Below are 22,096 nucleotides of genomic sequence, written 5' to 3' on the forward strand. Positions count from 1 at the left end.
ATTCAGAAGTTTCTGACAACAAATACTGGAATATTGGACAATGGAAGAGGAAGTAAAAATGTACCTTTTAACAGAGGCAGCGTTGTAGACGGCTGTGATTTATGATGCCATTATACAAATCGCAATATGTGGACAGACGATTCTTTACAATACCGATTTGTTTTGTTGGGCCATTTTTTGGTGTCTTGCTTAAACTCTGCCACCCTGCCTACACAATTTCCAGTGGTTCTGCTCCATTTCGTCCACACCCATAAGTTGTTAGATTGTTATTAAAACTTAAATTAGACACAAGGTTTTGCTACAAGACATCACAAACTAGAAGGGCATTTGGAGAGTGCAGACCTCCACCAATGCCTAATGCCCTACCTCACAAAGATGCAATATATGACATTGAGAACATTAATATAGCAGCACACAAGATGTACAGCAGACAAAGTGGAATAATGGCATCCTAAGCAGAGTCACTTTCCTGTTGTAGTGCATGTTAATGCTCAATTAACTGCCTTTATGTAGCACTTTTCTAGTATAAACAAACACTCAAAGCGCTTTACAACACAAGCCAGTATTCACCCATTCATTCATACACTGATGGCAAAGGCTACCATTCAAGGTGACACCTGTTCATCAGGAGTGATAACCATTCATACTCAAACACAGATGACACAGCAATCAGGAGAAATGGGGTGCTCAAGGAAGGTTGGCCATGTACACCTCAGGGAACAGGGGTCGAACCACCAACCTTCTGATTAGCGGTCGACTGACCATGTTGTGCTCCCCCCACTTCCTTCATGTTCATGTCCCCACTGGTTAGCTAATCACCACCACTCTGCACTGCACACTACCCAGACTGGGCATTGTGTGGGCATGTGTGTCTGACAATCCATTGGTCCAACGTCCCATTGTTCCGACCATATTAAACCCATTGTTCCGAAGTCCTGTTGTTCCGAAATCATCATGATGCCCTGTGGTTAAGGTCTGGTTAGGTTTAGGCACAAAAACCTCTTGGTTAGGGTTAGGAAAAGATCATGGTGTGGGTTAAAATGAAAAAGAAAGTGGCAAACACATAAGCTGTGAGCCTGCTCCGCCTCAAGCCTTTCCCAGCTGACCCAGAGCTGGTCACGGCGCACCATCAAGGCAGAAATACGCCCGCCGGGAACTGTTCTCTGCTGGAGGTTTTTAGGTTTCCTCACAAGTGTTGTGTCTGTTCCCTCGTCTATATGTGTTTTCTGTATTAGACCCTGATTGGCTTTCATACTTGAGAAGTACCTAATCTATCTTGGTCAGGATATGTTTGAATCTAAGATTTTTGGGAGTGCACAGACTTCACCCCCCTTCAGTAAAGGGAATATGAAGACAACTCTCTAGCAACAAACTTTACACAGATAAAATTCTGAAAAGTCATGGTTGGACATTTTAAGGGAGATATTATAAGAAAGAAAATGTTTTTCAATTGGAGGGAAATTTAAACAAAAGTGAAAAATAATTTGTGTATCCCCATTATTCCAATCTTTTCCAAAATTGACTGGGTTCTTTCTTGGCCTATGCTATGCCCTTTGACTAAGTTTGATTAAAACTGGACCTGCAGTTTTTCCATAATCCTGCTAACAATCAGACAAACTGAACCAAAAACATAACCTCCTTGGTGCAGGTAATTAGCTAATGCTTAAGTGTCATTGGCTGGTTTTGTGATTTTGATGATAAAAAATGCCTCACCAAATTTTCAGTTAATCTAATTACATAAAACCATCCGACGTGCAGTGGACGTGGAGCTTTTTAGGCGGCCCTTGGGGTCTGAGGCCCTGGGGCACTTGCCTGTTTTTGCCTACTCAATAATTTAGCCTTACTTTTAATAATCTTGTAACACCAGCCGGCTGAAATTAATTACCTGTTTTTTCTTATTTTGGCCTGTTTTGTGTGTTGCATACAGTGGATTGATTTGCTGTGCCAAGCAGAGGTGATCAATAGTGCGTGCATGGCCCAGGGCAGCCTGCTGGAAAAATAAAAACACCTATTTGCCCACCAAGTGCAAACAAATGAATTATCCTGGCAGTTAGCAGCATACGCTGCCCCTTACAGCATTATATGTCTCTATTAGACCAGAAGAACCTCTCAAAGGACTGATCTGTGTGGGTGTGGGTGTGTGTGGGTTTGTTCCCCCTCTCCGTCGTGACTGTTCAGCCTCACCCTCCATCGAGCAGCCAAAACACCTCCACACCCTCCCCTCGCCACTGCCACCACCACCACCCCCTGCATCCATCAAGATGCCAATCTTCATCCAGGAAGCCATTGAGCCTTTCATTTCTACATAATTACCTGTATTAGACTCATTGCTGCAGACGCTGGCTTACAGAGGAGAACGAGGGAGCCAACACGATTAACCCTCACTTTTCATCAGGCTGAAGGTAAAGCAGATGAATGATGGCTCTAATGAGCCAAGTAAGTTATGTCAGTATTAGCCGTGACCTCCTGACAGTATATTCACAGCCTTCTAAACAATTTATGTGATGGTCCTTTGCTCTTTTTGTTAATCTTACGGTGATTCAGTGTACTGCTATTATATTTGCACTTGTATTTTATTTAATGCACTACACTTAAGCTCAATTAAATATCTCTATGAAAGCTTTATGCACAAAAAAATTATAACTGCTTGCCTTTTGTGTTTTACTTGATTTTATGCCCATACATTTGTCAGTCCAAGAAAGAAAAACTGAACACTCAAAGTAACAAAATGAGTCGTCCTCTTCGTGAACTTTCCTTTACATAAACGCTCCAAAGTAAAGATTTCAAAATGGAAAGTAAAACGTATTAAATAATATGCAAATAGAGATTCCCCCAAGGAAAAGTAAACTTAAGAAGAACTAAAGGCATGTGAAAATGATTTTAGTCACGTCAAAAGCATGGGTGGGAGGTATGGCACAAGAGACTGCAGAGCGTACAAAGGTTAGGACATCCAACTGTGTGTGTGTGTTTTCCCACAGTAGATTATACACACAGTCCTTCATTTTCACTCACTTTTGCTGTCTCTCCTAATGCCTGAAGTGGCCCTTTATGATAAGTGGGATCAGTAAAAGGTTAATTGGTCTGTTGTGACTCTTCTGTGCTCTCTGTGGACGTCATGTGCCAATGGTGGTCTGGGCCAAATGTTTGGTCAGGGTGAGCTGCGGGTCATATTTTGTGAAATAAGGAGACAGGCCAACTAACATTTTCTAAATGTCTTATATTTTGTGGGAAAATGTGAAGGTTAATGATAAATGATGTGTGTGTTCGGACCTGTGTGTAATTGACAACAGAGTGAAAAATTGAATTTCCCCTCGGGGATTAATAAAGTATATAAAATTAAAAAAAATTAAATTAAAAGACATTATTTTTACAGTAGCTATCTCAATAACTTACCATAATTGACAGTTTGTTGCCCTCCTGTTTTTGCATGGCACATCTGCAGTTTCCGAGAATGGTGGTGGCAGATTTGCTATGCATTATTTAAAGTCATTTTTAAAACAACAGGATTTCAGACAACTCCTCATTTATAGTCGGCGGCGATGGTTAGCTTTGCTGGCTGAAACGAGTGGGAGTCTTTATCAGCTGTAGCTACTAACAAGCTATTTAAAATCCGCTCTGTTAGTTGGATTAAGACAGCAACACAGAAGTTAGATTTATGCTTTATCGTTTGTATTTTCAGTATTACAATATGTGTTTCACTTTCAGAAAAGGCTTTGAGCATGAGGTCTAACTCTGGCTGGAGTTACTTTGAGTGTAAACTTTCACAAATTTAACAAAGAGCAGGAAGGAGCCACTGATGTTAGAGCCCCGTCTCACTCCAAAGTTGTTAAAATCTGACGCTTGGGCAGGGGCTTGCGGTGTCGGAAACCAACGAAAAAGGCGTCCTTTAACATTGGCATGATACGCAGCCAGTTGCCATTATAGTTTAACGGCGGCCAGCGGCATCAGGGGGAAATATGTGACAAGGTCGGAATGAGAATGTGTTGGATGTTACCCTCTGACATTGTTGCATCAAAGATCAGCTACAATGCAGACATCAGTGATCTACAGAAATAGACTGTATGTGTGGTGGTAGCTTACGGAGGTTTTTGCGGATCCATGAAAGCAGCACAGAAACTTTAAGGTTTTTTGGGGAGGGGGGGGGGGGGGTTTCAGCAGCGGTTTGTCGAGTTAGAATCAGTTTGTGGTCCGATTGATCAGAGCTGATAAGATCGGATCAGAACAATGGATTAGAGGAGCAGCTTTTACAGTTTACAGTGAAAGCAAACTTTCTGTTGCTGCTGTTACACAAGTTAGGCGCAGCTGTGGGGCACAGGGTGCACATTTCTATGGGAATGCAGCCGGTTTCATCTACAGTAGGTTGGAAAAACGATTAACAAGACTAAAATTGGAGCACTGTTGATACAGGAAATAAACCATTTTATTGATATATGAATTAACAAACGATTAAGTTTCACTTTGACTGAGCTTGATGCTCTACCTCTACGTCTATGCCCAGAGTACACTCTGCCGCAGGAGATAGAGAGAGACAGAGGCACGTCTCCATAAATAGAAAATCTATATGTGGTGGAAAATGCTGTTATTCTGGCAGTCTGCCACAAATAAATTAATAGGTGGGAAACCCTGGCAGTGAATGTTAAATGTCTTTCTCCCAGAGAAATCTACACCAGGCCAGCTGTGCCTTAGTATGGTTAAGATTGGACAGCTAAGGAATGTTTAGCAAACAGATGAGCTACCCAACTGTATATTCAAAGTAGTAATGTAGTGAGTGAATGACGTCACAGCAGGTTTCTTTCAACAAATGTCCTATAAATTCTTCAGAGATTTACATTAGTATTTGCCATAGACGGAGCGACACTTCAAGTCTACAAATCAACCTCAAGACACAGTTATACCCTCCTTTTGTGTCAAGGTTAACAAGTATTTAATTCACTTGAGAAATACATTGTTTCAGTGAGCATTTAATGTGGTTTTGGGAGCAGAGAGAGTAAATAAATCAGTGCGAAATGGGTCCTGCTCTGAGTTGAGCCCACACTTTACATGTGTTTGCACAGCCCTGAGAGGAAATCTGATAGAAGAGAGTAAGGACAGAAAAGTGGAAAGCTTATTTAAACAGCCTGAGGATACTTTGATCACGACGGCACATCAATATGTATTACCATGACATCTCTGCGCCCATTATAAAATCGGTATTTTGCAGGTTCGAGGGCCAGCCAACACACAAAACTTGAGAAAAACACAACGCACACTCTGCTTTGATTTGTGCATTTATTATGGAAATGGTTAAAAATGTATGTAAATTGGAATTTATTCAACAAAGAAAAATAATTCACCACCTTTTCTGCTGAGAGTTGTAGCACTTAATGAAGACTCCTGATGTGAGGCTTCTTAGATATGCAGGCTGTTCAATGCTGGCTCCATTCAGGTATTTTTCCCACATGCAGTTCTCATTTATTGAGGACTCAGAGGCAACCACATCGTGGCTCATTTTATTACATTCCCATAATCCTAATTCAGTCCACTTCTAGTCTTCTCTGCTGAGTTTGTGATTAAATGAAACGATCTGGACTCCTTTTTCAATGGACCACCTTTTAAATGGTCCTGCTGCACATCAAACATCAGGCATTTCTGCCAACAATCCATCTCCATTTGCAAGTTACATCACTCGGGCTCACACTGTGTTACATAAGGATTCTGTTTCTTCTATTAGAGATTTTAAAGTTACTCCCTCCCTTGTGAGTGACTTATGAATTAATTTGTATCAATTAGACCATTTTATCAGCCAACAGGAGGCCATTCCTTTTTTATAAATGGAATATTTAATGAGCACCTTTTTTCTCTGTTGACCTTTTGAGAGATTAAGACAGTTTGGTGCTGCTTGGCCTTTCAATCTTTTATAAGTTCACAGTGAAAACAGCATCTGGACAAGACCTCAGCCCTGCCAGCTCGTTTTGTTTCATGATAATTGTGCTCATATAGAAATAATTTCATAGAAAGATAATGATGTGGAGTCATCAGTATGCAGTGCGTGTTGACGTCTGGAAGAGCTCTCTTCCTTGATGCATCTTTCTTTATCTTGCTGTCTTTATCTCACCATCCGCTGAGTGTCGGAGCATCGCTTATGGTGAGCTAAGAAGCATTCCCTCACTTCCTCTCTCAGAAAAAAATATCAGTCTCAGTTTGTGATGATATATTAATGTATGCTACATCAGTTTTACATTCTAAGGCTAGATCCATGTTGATAACATGCCCTGCTAACTGCGGTATCAATCTTGGATCAGGTCATAGGAACTCAGCAGAGGTTTTGCCAAAAGCTACTTGACTAACCAGCTGTATTCATGAAATGCTTCAAAACACTGGAATGCACCATCATTGCTTCAAGCCAGGGGGCAACCTGCGCTGTATTCAGTATGTGCAACCCTTCACCGTCAGTGCCATCATTCATCTCTGTACTCCAAATTTAGCAATTGATTTTTAACAGAGAGTGAATCTTAAATGGATTCTGGGTAAAGCCTGGGAGCAATGTAAGAAGTGACTGGAATAGAAGTTAACACTGACAGAAAAAAAGGAAGAGAGAGAAAGAGACAGGAGATGAGAAAGAAAGATTGCTATTGGAGGAGATGCAGTAAATCACCTGGTTGGAAAAAAAAACAATTTAGTCCTTCCATTTATCTGCCGGTACATAGGAAACTCGGCTTTCTGGAAGCCTATACTACATTTGAAACAAAGGAGAGAAAAGGAGGTTTTATCGACAATCTGCCCTCTGCCTGCACAGCTTTGTCTCCAAAGAGAGCGCGTACACTATGCAACCTGATTTATTTAAGTAAATTTGATATCCATGGCTCATGTTACTCCACAATCTGAGTGTCTCTAGCAGCACATTTGCTTGGCATATGCTGTCTTAGTAAAAGGGTTGCCTCAACAACACAGCATTACCTGCCGCGACCTGGTGCGACTTACTGGTATTTACAACCAGGGTGTGGGTTTTTACTGCTTCGTCTGATGGCTCACTTAGCTGTAAAACACAGTATCCTGTGGGGTAATAAAAATTAACTCAGTTCATCTCCTACGATACACAGTGCTCACGGCTTTATCCGGGTCAGGAGATGAATAAAGAAGGCGTGGTGGGTTGGGAATATTCTACTGTTTCACTCTTCTTTTTGTCCTAGACCTACACTATGAAGAATTCCACAGACACAGGTTAATATAAGGGTGCCATAGTATCCGTACATGGGAACAGTGTTTTGCATTGGAGATACATCATACAATATACTGTATAAAAAAAACATGGGGGATCCCTTTTGGACTTGGAACTGACATGGTGAAACAGTGACTTAAGTTTATATTCATATGTAGGTTAAAGGGGGCCTAAAGATGCTTTCAGACCTAGAGTTGTCTTGCTTTGGTCTAAATCAGGGACTAATTTTGTTACATGGTTGCATAATTGCCTAGAGTTGATTCACCTTCTCACAGCAGCATTTACGAGCGGACCAGATCAAATGACTTGTGCAAGAAAGCTGCTCTTGATTGGTCAGAATTTCCATGTGGGAAAAATCCAGGAAGTAAACAAAGCGTTGAAGAAGAGTACACTTGCAAGATAAATGTGACACTTTCTAATGTCACAATGGAGGGACAACTACGCAGGTTGATTTTAGAGCTGCTCATCGTGAACTATATTGCTGTCATTGTTCATTTTAGTCAAACCATACAGTTTGAAAACGAGGCGCGGCTCCAACTAGAAAACAATGTTTTGATGCATTGGATGTGTTGAATGTGCATATTAAGGCAGTACAGGAGGAGGTGCACATTAATAATCCTCCAGGACTGTAACATGTTCATGTTTAACCCAAACAATATGTCATGTGACTGCAGTTGGTTCAGATCGAAGTCGGAACACGTTCTCACCACAAACGCACTGCACCAGGACCAAGACCTTCTTGAAGAGGTGGCCTCGGTCCAGTTGTTCTGGTGTGCACCCGAGTGTGATTGCTCTGTTCCCACCTGCCCAAATGAACCACACTTAGGGGGCAAACAAACTTGAGTTCGAACCAAACAGGGCAGGTGTGAAAGCATCCTAACTTTAAAGCAAGGAATCTCTGACTGCAGCTCGGATGCTGAAAAACTAACATTACAACTGAACTCTCCTTCACTTTCCTGGAGTTAACAATCACAAAAGGAGAGCTTACAAGATAATCGAAACTCTGCCATTGCAACATGCTAAGTGTGTAAGTTTGCAATACTTATTCAAAACAAAATGTTACTGCCTGCAAAATGTCTCTGCTAATAAAATCCCTGCTCTACTTTATAATCACGGAGGATACAGCAAGTGACTAATAAGGCTATTTGGATAAGGTTACATATGTCATCTTTGATTCTGACCGCAAGTATCCGTGACTTTCAGGCAGTGTTTTGGGGGGTTTTTTGGGACGGCTTTAGTGATTTAGGGGTTCTGGGCAAATATTGTGTTGCTTTACTTTCCACCCATCCTCTAACTGAGTATGTTGGCAGGCTATGTGCAGTGGTAGAGGAAGTACTCCAAACGACCACAGTAAAAATAGTCTACTACATTTAAATTTTAACTTAAAGTGCAGATTGAAAGACAGGCATTATCAGTGCAATGTGTCTTTCTTAAGTAAAATCTGAATCTGCAACATGACCAGTATCATGTCTCTATCAGGTAAATGTAGTGAAACAATGTTTTCTGCTAAGGTATTAATAAGAATACACAGTAAGGAAGTAGAGAGATGCATATTTTTAAGTGCTCTGGAGGCCTTTTGTACATTATTTCATGGTAAAAATGGATTAGAATAGATACATAATTCAATATTTTTCATATCTAAACCTAATAAATCCTGTTCCAATGTCTTTGTCTACGCTGGCTACAATATGGCTTCAGATTGTGACGTATTTATTCATACGGTCATCTGCTCCAAGCACACTACTGCAAGTGTTAATATTACATGGCCTACACTGCTACATGTAGCTACATGCTAACATCAGGGAAACATGTAATCTTGGTAACCAATGTTGCTAATTTCCCCCTGATTTTGGATCATATTCCTGCGGTAACATGTCCAGTTGTGTTTGCAAGTACACTGCTACAGTCCTTCCTCACTGACAATGAAGGCGCAGAGAGGACGAGGTACAGAGCACTCGGAAATGCTGACCAATCAGAGCAGGCTGGGTTTTTTCGGGAGGGGAGCTTAAAGATTAAAGGTGTTAAAAGAGAGCATCTCAGACAAAGAGTGAATACAGGTGCTCCAGCAAAAACAGTATGAGGAAAATAAAGTGTTTTTCATAATTAAGTGGTTCTCTAAAGGTCTTGATTCTCCATCAATCATCAGAGAGCCTCAGTTTCATCACACATTTACCGTGTTAAATACAGAGTGTAGGTGCATGCTGCTGCACCACATGTGGCAGTAATGCTGAATTCAAACATTCTTTGTGTTATTTACCTTCCATTGTGTGCGATATCAAGCATGTCTATGCCTCAGCAAGGTGTCTGCTGCCACTGTTACATGCAAATTGCATTTCTATTCTTAGACATTCATTGCATACATTAAGCCGTGAGATTTTTTCCCCCTTTTTCCTATTTCCGGTAACGCTGTTTTACATTTCTATTCATATTTGCATTAAGCCTTGGACTGTACGATTTGGATAAACATTTTTATTTTAATGCAACATAGCACGTCATAAATAAATTCAATCAAGTATCCAATTTCACAGCATGATAGCAAGATATGGTAGTTTGTAAAGGCGAATAAACACAGAGGACACTATAGTGGCACATATAGTCTTGTTTCTGATTTATCTCAGCAGGAAAGGTGACAAAAATGAGACATGAGAAAAAGATTAAGTGTGGGAAAACTAGGAGGACAGATGATAAGGAAGTAACAATGGTGCACTGAAGAGTCATATTGGAGGTGAGGGAGATGAATCAATTTGTTTCAAAGAGCCCCTCTTCAGTAGCCTGAGGCGGGAGAAATGTCTGTCAGGGACAAGACCTAGAGTCTTCGTCTGTGGAAGGCATGGCTCCGAGATGCGCCGGTCTGTGCACGACAAAATTAGATAAAATACCCTGGAGGTGTCTCAAACCTTCAAGAAGGGGGGAAACTTTTGTAGCAGATGCAGAAATGCTATATAACACTGATAAGTAGAGGATAGGCTGATGTTTTTTAAATCCCATGACACATTTTCTGTGTATTCCTCATCTGTGCAAAGGGTCAGGGTCACTGTGCTGTAATACAGAGAGATAAAGTGGAGCCCACTTGCAATGTGTTGTATCTACAACCAATAAAGCTGCTGTGAAGATAAAGCATTAGTGTCTGGATTGTTTCGTAAAAGGAAAGCGAGAAAGACAGATACTATGTGTGACATCCATGAATTGAATCTGGGTAAAGTAGGACACAAACAGGATGGCACATTCATCACTCCATGAATCCTCCATGTCGACCTTTGCGGGCAGGGTTCACACACCGCTCTTTATGCATCAACTCCACATCCGCGCTGAGCATGCTGCCTAACAACTTGTGCAAGATTAATCGCACTTTAAGCGCAGTCAACAGGCTGTGAAATGAGAATGGTGAGCGGGTGGTAATGTTTCTTTACACGAAGTGTAGCAGAATAAATATCCAGCCTGCCTACCTATATGTGCACGGATGATGCCTTTACCTGCAGGCTCCCTGCATACAACAGAAGAGGCAGACACACCCTGTGCGCACAGACCAGATAAATAAAACAAATTTGCCCCGTTGAGTTTTGGCATATAATTTCCCAGAGTGCCCGAGTTATGTCCTCATTGTACGGAGCTGCCTGCTAATCTAATTACATGTTTCAAATATGCAGTAGATAGCTCCACTTTCTCATAAATAAATAAGCAGGCAGATAATCAGCGGCTCAAAAACAATTAACATTGTTTGCACTGGGCCTGTCAAATCCGTGATAAGAAGACTGCTATTATCAGGTTTCTCGTAACAATGACCTCTGCTGTGTGTGGTGCTGTAAAATTTCATTGGGTGAAAATTAGTGGAGAGTGAATTAAGAAGGAGCTGAGATATTAAATCAAATCCTGAGGGGAATCCAACAAGTGATAAGAGGTAGAGAAGTAGCTTTTCAGAAGGGCCCGTTACTCTGACGGGAACTGCCCATTGGTTCGACATCCCATTGTTCCGACCATATTAAACTCATTGTTCCGAAGTCCGTTCCGAAATCATCATGATGCCCTGTGGTTAAGGTCTGGTTAGGTTTAGGCACAAAAAACCACTTGGTTAGGGTCAGGAAAAGATCATGGTGTGGGTTAAAATGAAAAAGAAAGTGACAAACACATAAGCCGTGAGCCTGCTCCGCCTCAAGCCGGTCGCGGCACACCATACGCCCGCCGCAAGCCGTTCAGCACCGCGGACGGTCGGACTAATGGGATGTCGAACCAATGGGCTGTCGAACTCATGACATGGACCCACTCTGCCAGCCCAAAAATCCGAAGCCCCATTGGCCTGAAAAATGTCCCATTGGATCAAAAGCCCTTTCTCCAACAGCCATATTTGTATTGAACTGTTTGGTACAAGGCTTTCAGTTTGGTACATGTTTCAAACCAAATGATTGTTGAATGAATCCTATTATATTTGGAAAATAAAATATACATCTTAAACTATGTGAAACATGATGTTCCCCCTGTCATTGAGCTCAACAAGGCTGCACGCTGTCAGCCCCTCCCACCCCAAAGTGAGACATACTGGGAGCCACGCTACGCTAAGCTAGCTCGTTGCAATATGATTGTAACGCCTGTACTGCCATTACCAGCCCAGAAATAGAAGACAGATCTGACCTTTAGAGCCATTTTGGTTTTGCTGTGAATTATGAGGGTGATAGCTAGAGCGTGGCAGATTTTTTAAAAAAACAACAGTATGTCACATCAGCTACACGACAGTAGGTTACATTAGCGGGAATACTTCACACATGTCCATTTATTTACACTGACATCACCCCAGTGTGTCAACAGGTGAAACTAGATGGAAACAAGGGGCAACACAAGCTACACACTAACATTAACCCCTCAGCATTTAGGCAGTCATTCCCAACTGATTCAGACAGAGCAAAAGTACATTCATAGCCACAGATATGAGAGCCTACTCTGTAGTGGAAAACAAATTGTGACATTAGCTTTGATACATTAAAAAATTAAATTAAATTAAATTAATAGGATAAAATAAAATAGAATAAGATAAAATAAATTAAATTGAATTAAATTAATAAAATAAAATATATTTAATATTATATATTATATATATTTTAAAATTTTAAATAAAAATTTAAAAAACAAGAATATTTAAGAAATGGTATTGTCACTATTGCTTGTTTTTTTTAATATAACTGCAATAGCATATTTTAAATTTAATAAGGAGCTGATTTTGTCTTATATGCAAGCAGCATACTTGAAATTAACCACTTTTTGTTATTCACAGAAGAAGCTCATATGAAATATGGTGGGCGAAAAGGAAAAACTTTGTGAACTCGTACCCCATTTATATGACAGTTCTAGTACCCTGCACTCTAATAAAATAGCAATACTAGCTAGCTACAGCAGTGCTAGCTAGCCGGAATGTACCGGTGACTCTGCTACCCCCTATTGTGCAAGCGATGTATTGCATTTCAAGTGTTGCTCGCGTCGCTTGCATTCAATGTGTTGATATGAAAGGAAGTGCGTTGCTCGCTTTGCGTGCGTCGACTATGAAACGGCCCTAAGAAGACAGCCCAGAAGATGGGTCACTCTGGTATAGCTCCATCATTGTTCAAAGTCAATAAATATTATACTTTATGATGTTAGTTTTTAATAGATATATGAATTAAAATAGCATTAAAAAAATCAGTGAACTTTCTCTGACATTTCTACTTTTTTTGCTGTATTGAAAGTGTACTGTACTGTGACACCACTGTGTAGCATCAAACTGAACCATACATTTTGTGAATCATTACACCCTATTGGTTATGGTTAGGAAAATACTATGTTCTGACTCAAAACACACACATCTGAGGCCTCAGAAGTTGCAGGAAAAGCACTGGGGTTTGATGGCTCATTGCCTCACAGGGTTGGTAAAAACACCTGGAATCAGTGTCTCAAACGCCACTGGAGAACTGAAACTAAGTGCAGGGAGTGTGTATTTTCAGAGAAACAAGACTTCGGAGTTTGTTTTTGGGATAAGAGGCAGTCAGAGAGATGGGCTTTTGGTGCAATGGGACATTTTTCAGACTAACGGGGCTTCGGAATTCTGGGCTGTCAGAACAGTGACATGGCACCTTTGGGTATTGACCATCACAAAACTGAACCTCAGAGTGTTGCTGCTCTTTTTAAGATGTCTGTGTAAGAGATGGGGGAGTTACATAAATCATTACATGTTGTCCAAGCCCTTTATTCCATTATCCCTTGTCCCTTTTCTTTATTTGATCTCCTGCACCTGCCTTTTGTCCTGCTCATCCTTCAGTCACTTTTCCGCTTCTCTGATCATGTTCCCCTCCTCTGATCCTGTTCAATCTAATTTCCCGGCTCTTTTCATTTAATATCTTGTCATCCACTTCCCCTCTCCTCATCCTGCCAGCCCTCACCTGTATGTGCTGAGTGTCAACTGGCTTTAGTGGTGATTAATGTGATTTTGAGTCATCAAATAGTTCAACTTGAATCCAAATCCTCCTCCTCCTTCTCCTGCTGCTGCTTTGCACTTTTCCCATGTATTCAATCTCTAACCGTCGTCTTCATCATATCCTCCCCTGTCCATTCACCTCACTCAAAACCCGTTCTCCTTATTCTCGAGGCCAGAGAGGCCCAAACACATGGCCTGGATGCTCCCCTGCTGTGCTCTAATTGGCGATCAAGATGTGCGCGGGAAGAGACGGAGCGGCGTTTGGCCCATTTCTATTCCCTCATCACATTCACAGGGCCGCAGTCACATCTGCGTAACCATGGTGATGCTGATAAGGTGACTCATGACTATTCATCAATGGCGCTGCCTGATTGGACAGCCCCCGAGAGCCTCGCGAAACGTATTCATCAGCGCAGCCTGTGTCCCTGCTCTACCTCAATATGCCCCTCAGGATGAAGAGGGAGCATCTCTGCTGCTCACAGTTTGTTTTTCACGCTCACTTCTTGTCTTAACCTCACCCCTCCACCCCTCCTCTCCTCTCTCTAATTACCTGTCCTCTCCCAACGTCCCACCCATATCTCTCGTAACACTTGTCTCTCCTCTCTGCCCCTTTGCCCCGTGCCCTTCACTCTGTCTTAATTGACGACAGCATTAATCAGAGGCACATCAGACATGAATTATTGCTCACCTCGCTAAATCTCTTACTGCTGCTCGGTTACGAATCCTGCTCACTGCTGCTTTCCACCACTAACAAAGGGACAAGACATTAAGAATTCAATATTTTTTCCCTGGGACATGTTTTTAGTAAAGTGCAGTTGTGTAATTTTAAAATTCATTCCCTCCTCAGTGACACAAAATGTGAATCATCAATCAGTTTTTTTGTTCCATTAGTAGTGGTTTTATTCCATTTTAAAGGTCATTTGTTTCTGTCGCTGTTAGTTTTTTTTAAGTAACCATTTGCATGTGTGCAGCTCTTTTTAATATAGTGTCAGTGGGACAACATGATTTTGTTTTAGTGTAATGTTATGCATCACTTTGAGCAGTCTATCTGGTGGGTAATCATTTGTGGAGCTCTGGCTTTAGTGTTTCCCCACAGGAGACACAAAGAGTTTGTCAGCATCATTTAGACTTTGGAAAATTACAGTATACAGTACAGCACATACTGTTCAATGCCACATACAGCAGAGTGCATCTGAACTGTAGAGCTGGTTATATGGATTCTATTCACGCTAAGACGACGTTGAATGTGTGGGAAACTTAGCCCCGGGCTCTAATGGCCCATGTGACATTTCCGTCTCATCTTTCACAATGATTCACAGAGAAATGTGGGCCATGTGGCAAATTTACAGCAGGAACGGAAATAGTTTTTTCCTCTCTCTCATTTTAAATCTGTCATTTATGTTTTGGCTGATATTCCCACGAGAGTCTTTTCAGGGAAAATGCTCCATCTGCATACTCGCTGTATTTCCTCTCTGATGTCAGCCAATTTGAAAGACTCGCACGCTGGCCTTACGTTTGAACTTCAAACTCAAGGTCAACAACCGAGACGTATGATTGAATATCTTATTCATGCACGGGGAGGGGGTGGGATAAGCCTGGTAGTGTCTGCTGCTGCTGCTGCTGCTCTATCCGAGCTCCATCTCTTGTTGAACACAGCAGCTCTGACCTCTCTGAGTTGTTTCTTAGGATTTTCTAGAAACCTGCCTATATCCAGATGGAAAGTGGTGGGTGATGGACAGCTTGCGCACAACTCCGACAACATCATGTGAAAACCTAGATGCAGTCCATTAGATGATGGTGGTGTAGCTGTTGTGGGGGATGTGTGACGAAGAAGATATGCAATGGAAGGAAAATACCATACAAGAGATGAAATCATCCAAATTACTGGTTCTTATGTAACACACACAAATAAAGCCTTTCTCTTCTTTTGTTTCTATAGGTAATGCACACTAAGTTACATTGCTGTGTTTAAATTCTGCTTCACATACACCTCTGCACTGAAACATGTTTGTATTCTCGGTATGTACTAGGGCTGAATAATTATTGAAATCGCAAAATGGATAACTGCAACTTTCAAATCGCAGAAAGTGCAATGTTTGTAAAATGGGGAGTGTGTGTTATAATGCCATTTTAAACTGAATATATGCTGAGCCATATCATGCTGCAGAGATGCCCTGACCTGCATATCATATTCTACAGACTTAAGGATATACCTTTGTTTGGTACAGATCCCCGCAAAAATCACGCCATCATTTTAATATGTTTTTCAATGAAACTGGGAATGATAATGTAAAAGTTATCATTCCCTCTCCTGCTAATATTACAAATCATATTACAATTGCAATATCACTCAAAATAATTGTAATAAGATATGTTTCCAGAATCATTTAGTCCTGGTTTGTACCAAACATAACAGACCATCTTTCCTTGTACATCAAATGGAATTGGCATGAAGCATCATGAAAACCTCACACTTACTGTATATGATGTGAAAAAATAAAACATAAATTAATCATACAAAATAAAGATTTTACCTCACTAATCCAGGGCTGTCAGTGAAAAATATTCTGGTGAAATATCTCTCCAGTGAGCAGCAGAATGAGTTCAGGTATATTCACAAGTCTGTTTCAAATTTGAATCATCTCACATTTACAAAATGTGTCACATTTTCATCCCATATCACCACAGTGGCCAAAACTGGTTTGAACCAAGCCACAGTCTCTGTGGGTGAAAAATTATTTTCTTTTAGTATTTAAAATGGGTAAAATCTAAATTTAAACTTTAAATTACTGTTGTGTACCAAGGTCAGCATCACAATTCTCGATACCAAGACAATACTCTAAACTGAAACAAGACTGATACTAATCGAGACCGTACTGTCTTGTCTTGTATGTGGAGCCACGTCGAAGAAGATTTTCTGTTATGACAGACAATAAAGTTTTCTGAATCTGAATCTGAATCCCTAACAGATCAGAAAAAGGATATCCATAAGTGTTGATTATATTTTGTTGCAAAACCACAGAGTGAGGCCCACAGAGTGTACAAAATACATTTACAATTAAATTAAATTACTCTTGAGGGTCACATGGGGTGCTTGAGCCTATCCCAGCTGACATTGGCCGAGAGGCGGGGTACACTCTGGACAGGTCGCCAGACTATCACAGGGCTGACACATAGAGACAGACAACCATTCACACTCACATTCACACCTACGGACAATTTAGAGTCACCAATTAACCTGCATGTCTTTGGACTGTGGGAGGAAGCCGGAGTACCCGGAAAACATGCTCTGCACAGAAGGGCTCCCTTCTGGGATTGAACCAGGAACCCTCCTGCTGCGAGGCAACAGTGCTAACCACCACACTACTATTATTATAGACCTGGCCTGCACAATGCCTATACATTATTTTGCATATTCTTTCTGTGGTTAGAAAACGGCACGGTGGAGCAGTGGTTAGCATTGCTGCTGCACAGTAAGAGGGTTTCCTGGTCGAAACACAGGGTGGAGGGTTTGAATCCTGGGGTGTGGGGGGGCTTTCTCTGAGGGGTTTGCATGTTCTCTTTGTGCCAGTGTAGAGTTTTTTTCACAGTGTAAGAACATGCAGGTTAATTGGTGACTCTAAATTGACCGTGGGTGTGAATGTGAGCGTGAGTGGTTGTCTGTCTCTATGTGTCAGCCCTGTGATAGTCTGGTGACCTGTCCAGGGGTGTACTCTGCCTCTTGCCCAGTGTCAGCTGGGATAGGCTCCAGCCCCCCCACAGCTCCTAACAGGATAAGCAGTTTTGGAATGAATACTTACAAACTGTTTCCACTTAAACATTGCTCCACCAACCCAATCACATTGTTCTTGCCAGGGGGCATTATTTCCACTGGGGGCAATGTCATGTTCTTTAAATCTAATTGGCAGTTCAGTCTGATGCTAAAGAGTCATCAGAGTGATGGGTAGCTTATATCTTAGAAGCCCTAGCCTATACTATATTAATTTTCATTTGTATACATTCTGTGGTCTGAACTTGTGAATTCACAGATATAATTGAGTAGCTCTTTTACTGACTGTGTTAAAACTTATAATTTCGTGGAATCCATAAATGTTAGAACATTATCTGAATCGAGTCATCCACAGTCGTTTAAATGTACATTATCCCAGACCCTTACATGTTTAGGCTACATGTGCTGTGCAATTAGAACATAAGGATGGTTTTGCCATATGCAGAAGGAAACCATAGACTATCAAGATGACAAGTAATATAAAGATGAATGATAAAAAGATATAAAGGGGGAAGATGGTGTTCACTTACACTGTCCCGCTGGCTGTCGTCCCCGGACCGGTCATTCTTTTGCATGGTGCGTGCCACCTCTGAAAACAGGCAGGCTTCAGTCACACAGAGGCAATCGGAAAGACGGGGTTAGCAAAAAATAAAAAATAAAAAAAACATTTGTGAGGAGGCAGCTCATCTCAATTAAACCAAACTGATCATGTCATTAAGTTAAAAAATAAATAAAACCTTCCGCTGGATTGAAAAAATAAATAAATTTAGGTGACATTATGTGAAGTTTTTACTAAATGTGGGGGAAAAAAATTTATATGCAGTGTACGTAGTTTTTGAATTTCGTTGTTTATTGTTTTCAGGCTAGGCAGCTCTATCTTGACAGGCTGAGGTAAGTTTATACCACCTCCCAGGGGTTTTGTGGTTTGAGAATATGAAAGCTTTGATCTCCTAGACAACCATGTACTCGTGAGTCCATGTGTGTGTGTTCGCCTTTGTGTGTGGTGATGGGGCGAACACAATGCATGTGTGTGTGTGCTGGTGAGAAAGGAGCCATGCTGGGATCTACTGGCCTATTAGAATGCATTAGAGTGTAAAAGGTAAAGGTCAGTGAATTATCAGCCAGAGTTACACAACCCTGTTCTGTTTACCTGGCCTAATAACCTTCGAGCCTACACCTGCCTGTCTCTCTCTACTCTCTCTCTGTCTCTGTCTCACACACACACGAACACAAACACAAACACAAACACACCACGACGCCAAAACCAATTGTGCTGAACTGGATGTCCACATCTGTTCATAGCGTGTCAAGTGTTGAGACACATGCGGAAAATCCTGTCAAACTTCAAAGATGCAAATAATCGAACTCAGGCGTGGTTTGATTGGAGCATATATAGGCAGGCTATTTGTGTTTAGGCATTCCTGTCACGTCCGTCCCGTTGTTACCAACCAGCCAGAAGTATCAACAAAGTAAGAAGACAATTCAGAACCCCTTATTTGACTTTTTTATAACAACTCCCACTGTGTCCCCTCTGTGTGTTATGTTTTGTGTGGAACGCATGTATGCAGGCCCTGAATAATGTATTTCCCCTGCAACAGTGACTCTTCTATGGTTGTTTGTGCTCCACATTAGTGATACAGAGGCTTACAATTCATTTTTCATCTGCCTGTTACAAAAGCATCCCATATGCCTGCATGCCACTTGCTGTTTTCCACACAAGCCTTCATTTACATGGTCCATGAGCTAAGAAACAACACCAACTCCACTTTACCCCTGTCTACCAGGGCTCATCGGCGACACTGGACGTACTCTGAATGAGAGGTCCGCCAAACGGGCGACACATTATCCTCCACTCTGGTCCTTCAGCTCTGGCACATCTCCACTAAATAGATGTGGAGTGACAGGACAGCCAGGTAATTAGAGCGGACAGAAAAACAGACGGAGCTGGCCGGACAGTCTCCATCGATTGAGCTCAGAGAGGAGGAGAGGAGAAGAGAGGAGACGGATTGGTCATGGTGCACAGGCTTTGCACGATGTTGCCTTTGGGATAAATAAACAGCAATAAAAAAGCACCATGTGCATATGTATAGGGGCCAGAATATATGCACTGCACCCAGCATGAGCACACACATACATATCATACACACACTGGCAGAATAGATAGCGCCTGCATTCCTTGCTGTCAGGTTCTTACTTAGCATACTCTCCTTCCCGCTGTTTATCAACGTGGCATCCAGCAGGGACAATTTACAGTATCGTTTTTTTCTTTCACACCAATCATGTTTGCATTTCAAGTATTTACACCTTCAGGTTTTTTTTTAATTTGGGCTTGTGAGAACAGTGTCATTCGAAGTGAGGGGTGCACCAAATGATCGCGCAGAAAAATTTGAAATTGTAAGTGAATTTCGGTGGGATTTAGTACAGCAGTGGAGTGTAGTCTGCACCCAAGACCACAAGATAACCTCAGGGCCAACCACAGCCTTGACCTGTGCTCATATATCAGCTATCTCTGCAAGTGTTAACTGCTACAAACCATTAAGCTTAACCACAGTTGCAGGCACTGATTTGTCTCGCAGTGTAGCCACCAAAATCCCTTTTTCAGTCTAAACATTTCTTGGCAACTCATATTTTTTACCATCCCTCCACACTCATTAAGTGTTACAATGACGTAAGTCCTCATGATTAAGCTGTCTGCAAAGCCTTGCTGGCTATGTTGTACTTGACACATCCTACACGGTTGCACCTCTATTGTATTGGCGCCTGTCAGAAAAACCCAGTCAATTATTTTCAATTTATCCAGACTGCAGTTTTGGAACTGTAAACAGCTTCTCTGGTCGTGTGTAGAGCACGGAAAAAAACAAACTCTAATTAACAGACAGTGTGATATGAGCTCTCCTTAACGTGGCGATGCAGTTGACATTTTGCAACTGTCAAGAACTCTGTGTCTCACTGCACACTCTCGTGTCATTAATGGCCACTTATAAAAATTCACAGTGTCACCATGATCGACTTTGCGGAATATTCCCAGTGGCTCTAAGTCAGCTAAAGGTCTAACGTGGCTTGAAGGAGCTGTTAAAATGACTGAAATAAACTCTCCCTCTTTCCATCTCCCGCTGTCTCTTCAGGGTGGGCCCAGAGCCCAAATATGATTCTCAAAAATAATGTGGGTTTCAGCCTTGAGAGCACAAGGCTAATTTAGCAAGAACTGAATCAGCAGGAGACATGGCGCAGATACAAAGAACGCAGAGGGAGAAGTAGATGAGTAAAAAGACATCACACTCTTGATCTCAGTCAGCCTGTATTATTTACCTTGTTATACATGCTCCTGAGAGATGCGCTAAGAGGATAAAAGTATTTTCATGCAAATTCTCAATTAAAACTGCAGACAAATCTTTCTAAATCTCCTCCACCACAGTGATCCGAACTGGGCTGGAAGGACTGTTCATGCACGTGTGCACTCTCCCCGACACAAATACGTTTTTAGACTCAATAACCAGTCACGTGGCGCTCCCCTCTTTCAGACACAGCAACACTTCAGTGGCAATTTACTGGTCTCACTGGTGCTTGCAAGACCTGCCAGTCAGCAACACCAGTGTGCACTAAAACAAACCAAGCTTGTCTTTTTTTTTGTTTTATTTTCTTTTGCAGGCAGAGTCTTATTTGTGATTCTTGGTATGTGTGATGCATCAGTGTGGCAGGGTGTGTGCCTACAGTGCAACCACAGGGGGCTGATTGCTGTCTGGGCTCAAGCATTAGTTAGGTGAGGTGCGATTAGACCTAGAGATCCCCCACCAGAGAGATCCAGATATGAAAACTGCCCTGTGCAGTTGCTATTTCTTCCCCTGTCCCTTTGATACATCCTCTGTTGGCTTTTTCAATTAACTTCCTGCCATCTTTAGGAGAGCGATGAGAGTTTATCCTGTGTGATCACATTAGGGGAGTGAGCTAAAATTGAGCTGAGCTATGGTTTCTCCTCACCCAGCAGTAGAAGGTCAGGGCTGTCTAATGTGCTCTAAATTTCAGCTACTGTGTGAAACGTCTCCTTTTTCTTGTTGAGCTCCCGCAGCTGCTTATTGAATAATCGCTCAAAAGTATCTCAGCCTTTTATTGTAGCCATTCAATCAGCTGAGATGAGCAGGCGCCGTGGCTTTGTCGAAATAGCCAGTCACTTTCATCTTCTTTGTCGGCAAGTTCTGCACAGACCATATTAATCAAGAACGCCTTTTGCTAAATTTGCCAAGCTAATATTGTGGAGAGAAGCCACAGGAAGATTATAAAGTAACACCCATGCTTAGATGGTAAATACTAAAATGAAGCAATCAATAAACAAATCAGTCAAAGCCGTTGCAAGGCTCCGTCTTCAAATTAAAATAAATTACAACCCATTTTGCGGTACATCACAGTGCTGTTAGAGTGACACTTGTTTGATGCTCACTAAACCTCCCCGTGTACCATCCAATCAGTCTCATTTCGCAGCCATTGACTGAAGTGGATTTTCCCGTCTCGTGGAGTTCCTTTCACTTCTAAAGATGGCAGAGCAAATTATTATCCTATTGATTTAGTAATTGTGTTTTGGTCACTGATTGCAGCTTTAAGATCAGTGCTGAACCACTTTTAATGGAAGATGGGCTCTTGTAGGCAGGAATAAATGAATAGAAAGTAAGCCTCAGTTCTCAGTGTGGAGCAGCAGCAG

General features: G+C 41.6%; 1 protein-coding gene across 3 annotated transcripts in view; it reads right to left on the minus strand.

The window, feature by feature from the left end:
* The window catches only part of pde4d (phosphodiesterase 4D, cAMP-specific), a 260,681-nt gene that overhangs the window by 223,294 nt on the left and 15,291 nt on the right, over positions 1 to 22,096 (minus strand). Inside the window, exon 2 of one of the 3 annotated variants that reach the window (XM_049577850.1) lies at positions 17,934 to 17,992. The exons of 1 other annotated variant lie outside the window; for it this stretch is intronic. In XM_049577850.1, coding sequence (XP_049433807.1) covers positions 17,934 to 17,978 — 45 coding nt within the window. In that variant the 5' untranslated portion in view covers positions 17,979 to 17,992. Of the gene's footprint in view, positions 1 to 17,933; positions 18,008 to 22,096 lie in introns of all 3 variants that reach the window. One more of the 3 variants, XM_049577849.1, reaches the window with a different exon arrangement.

This window comes from Epinephelus fuscoguttatus, linkage group LG6, assembly GCF_011397635.1.
Source record: "Epinephelus fuscoguttatus linkage group LG6, E.fuscoguttatus.final_Chr_v1".
Lineage (NCBI taxonomy): Eukaryota > Metazoa > Chordata > Actinopteri > Perciformes > Serranidae > Epinephelus > Epinephelus fuscoguttatus.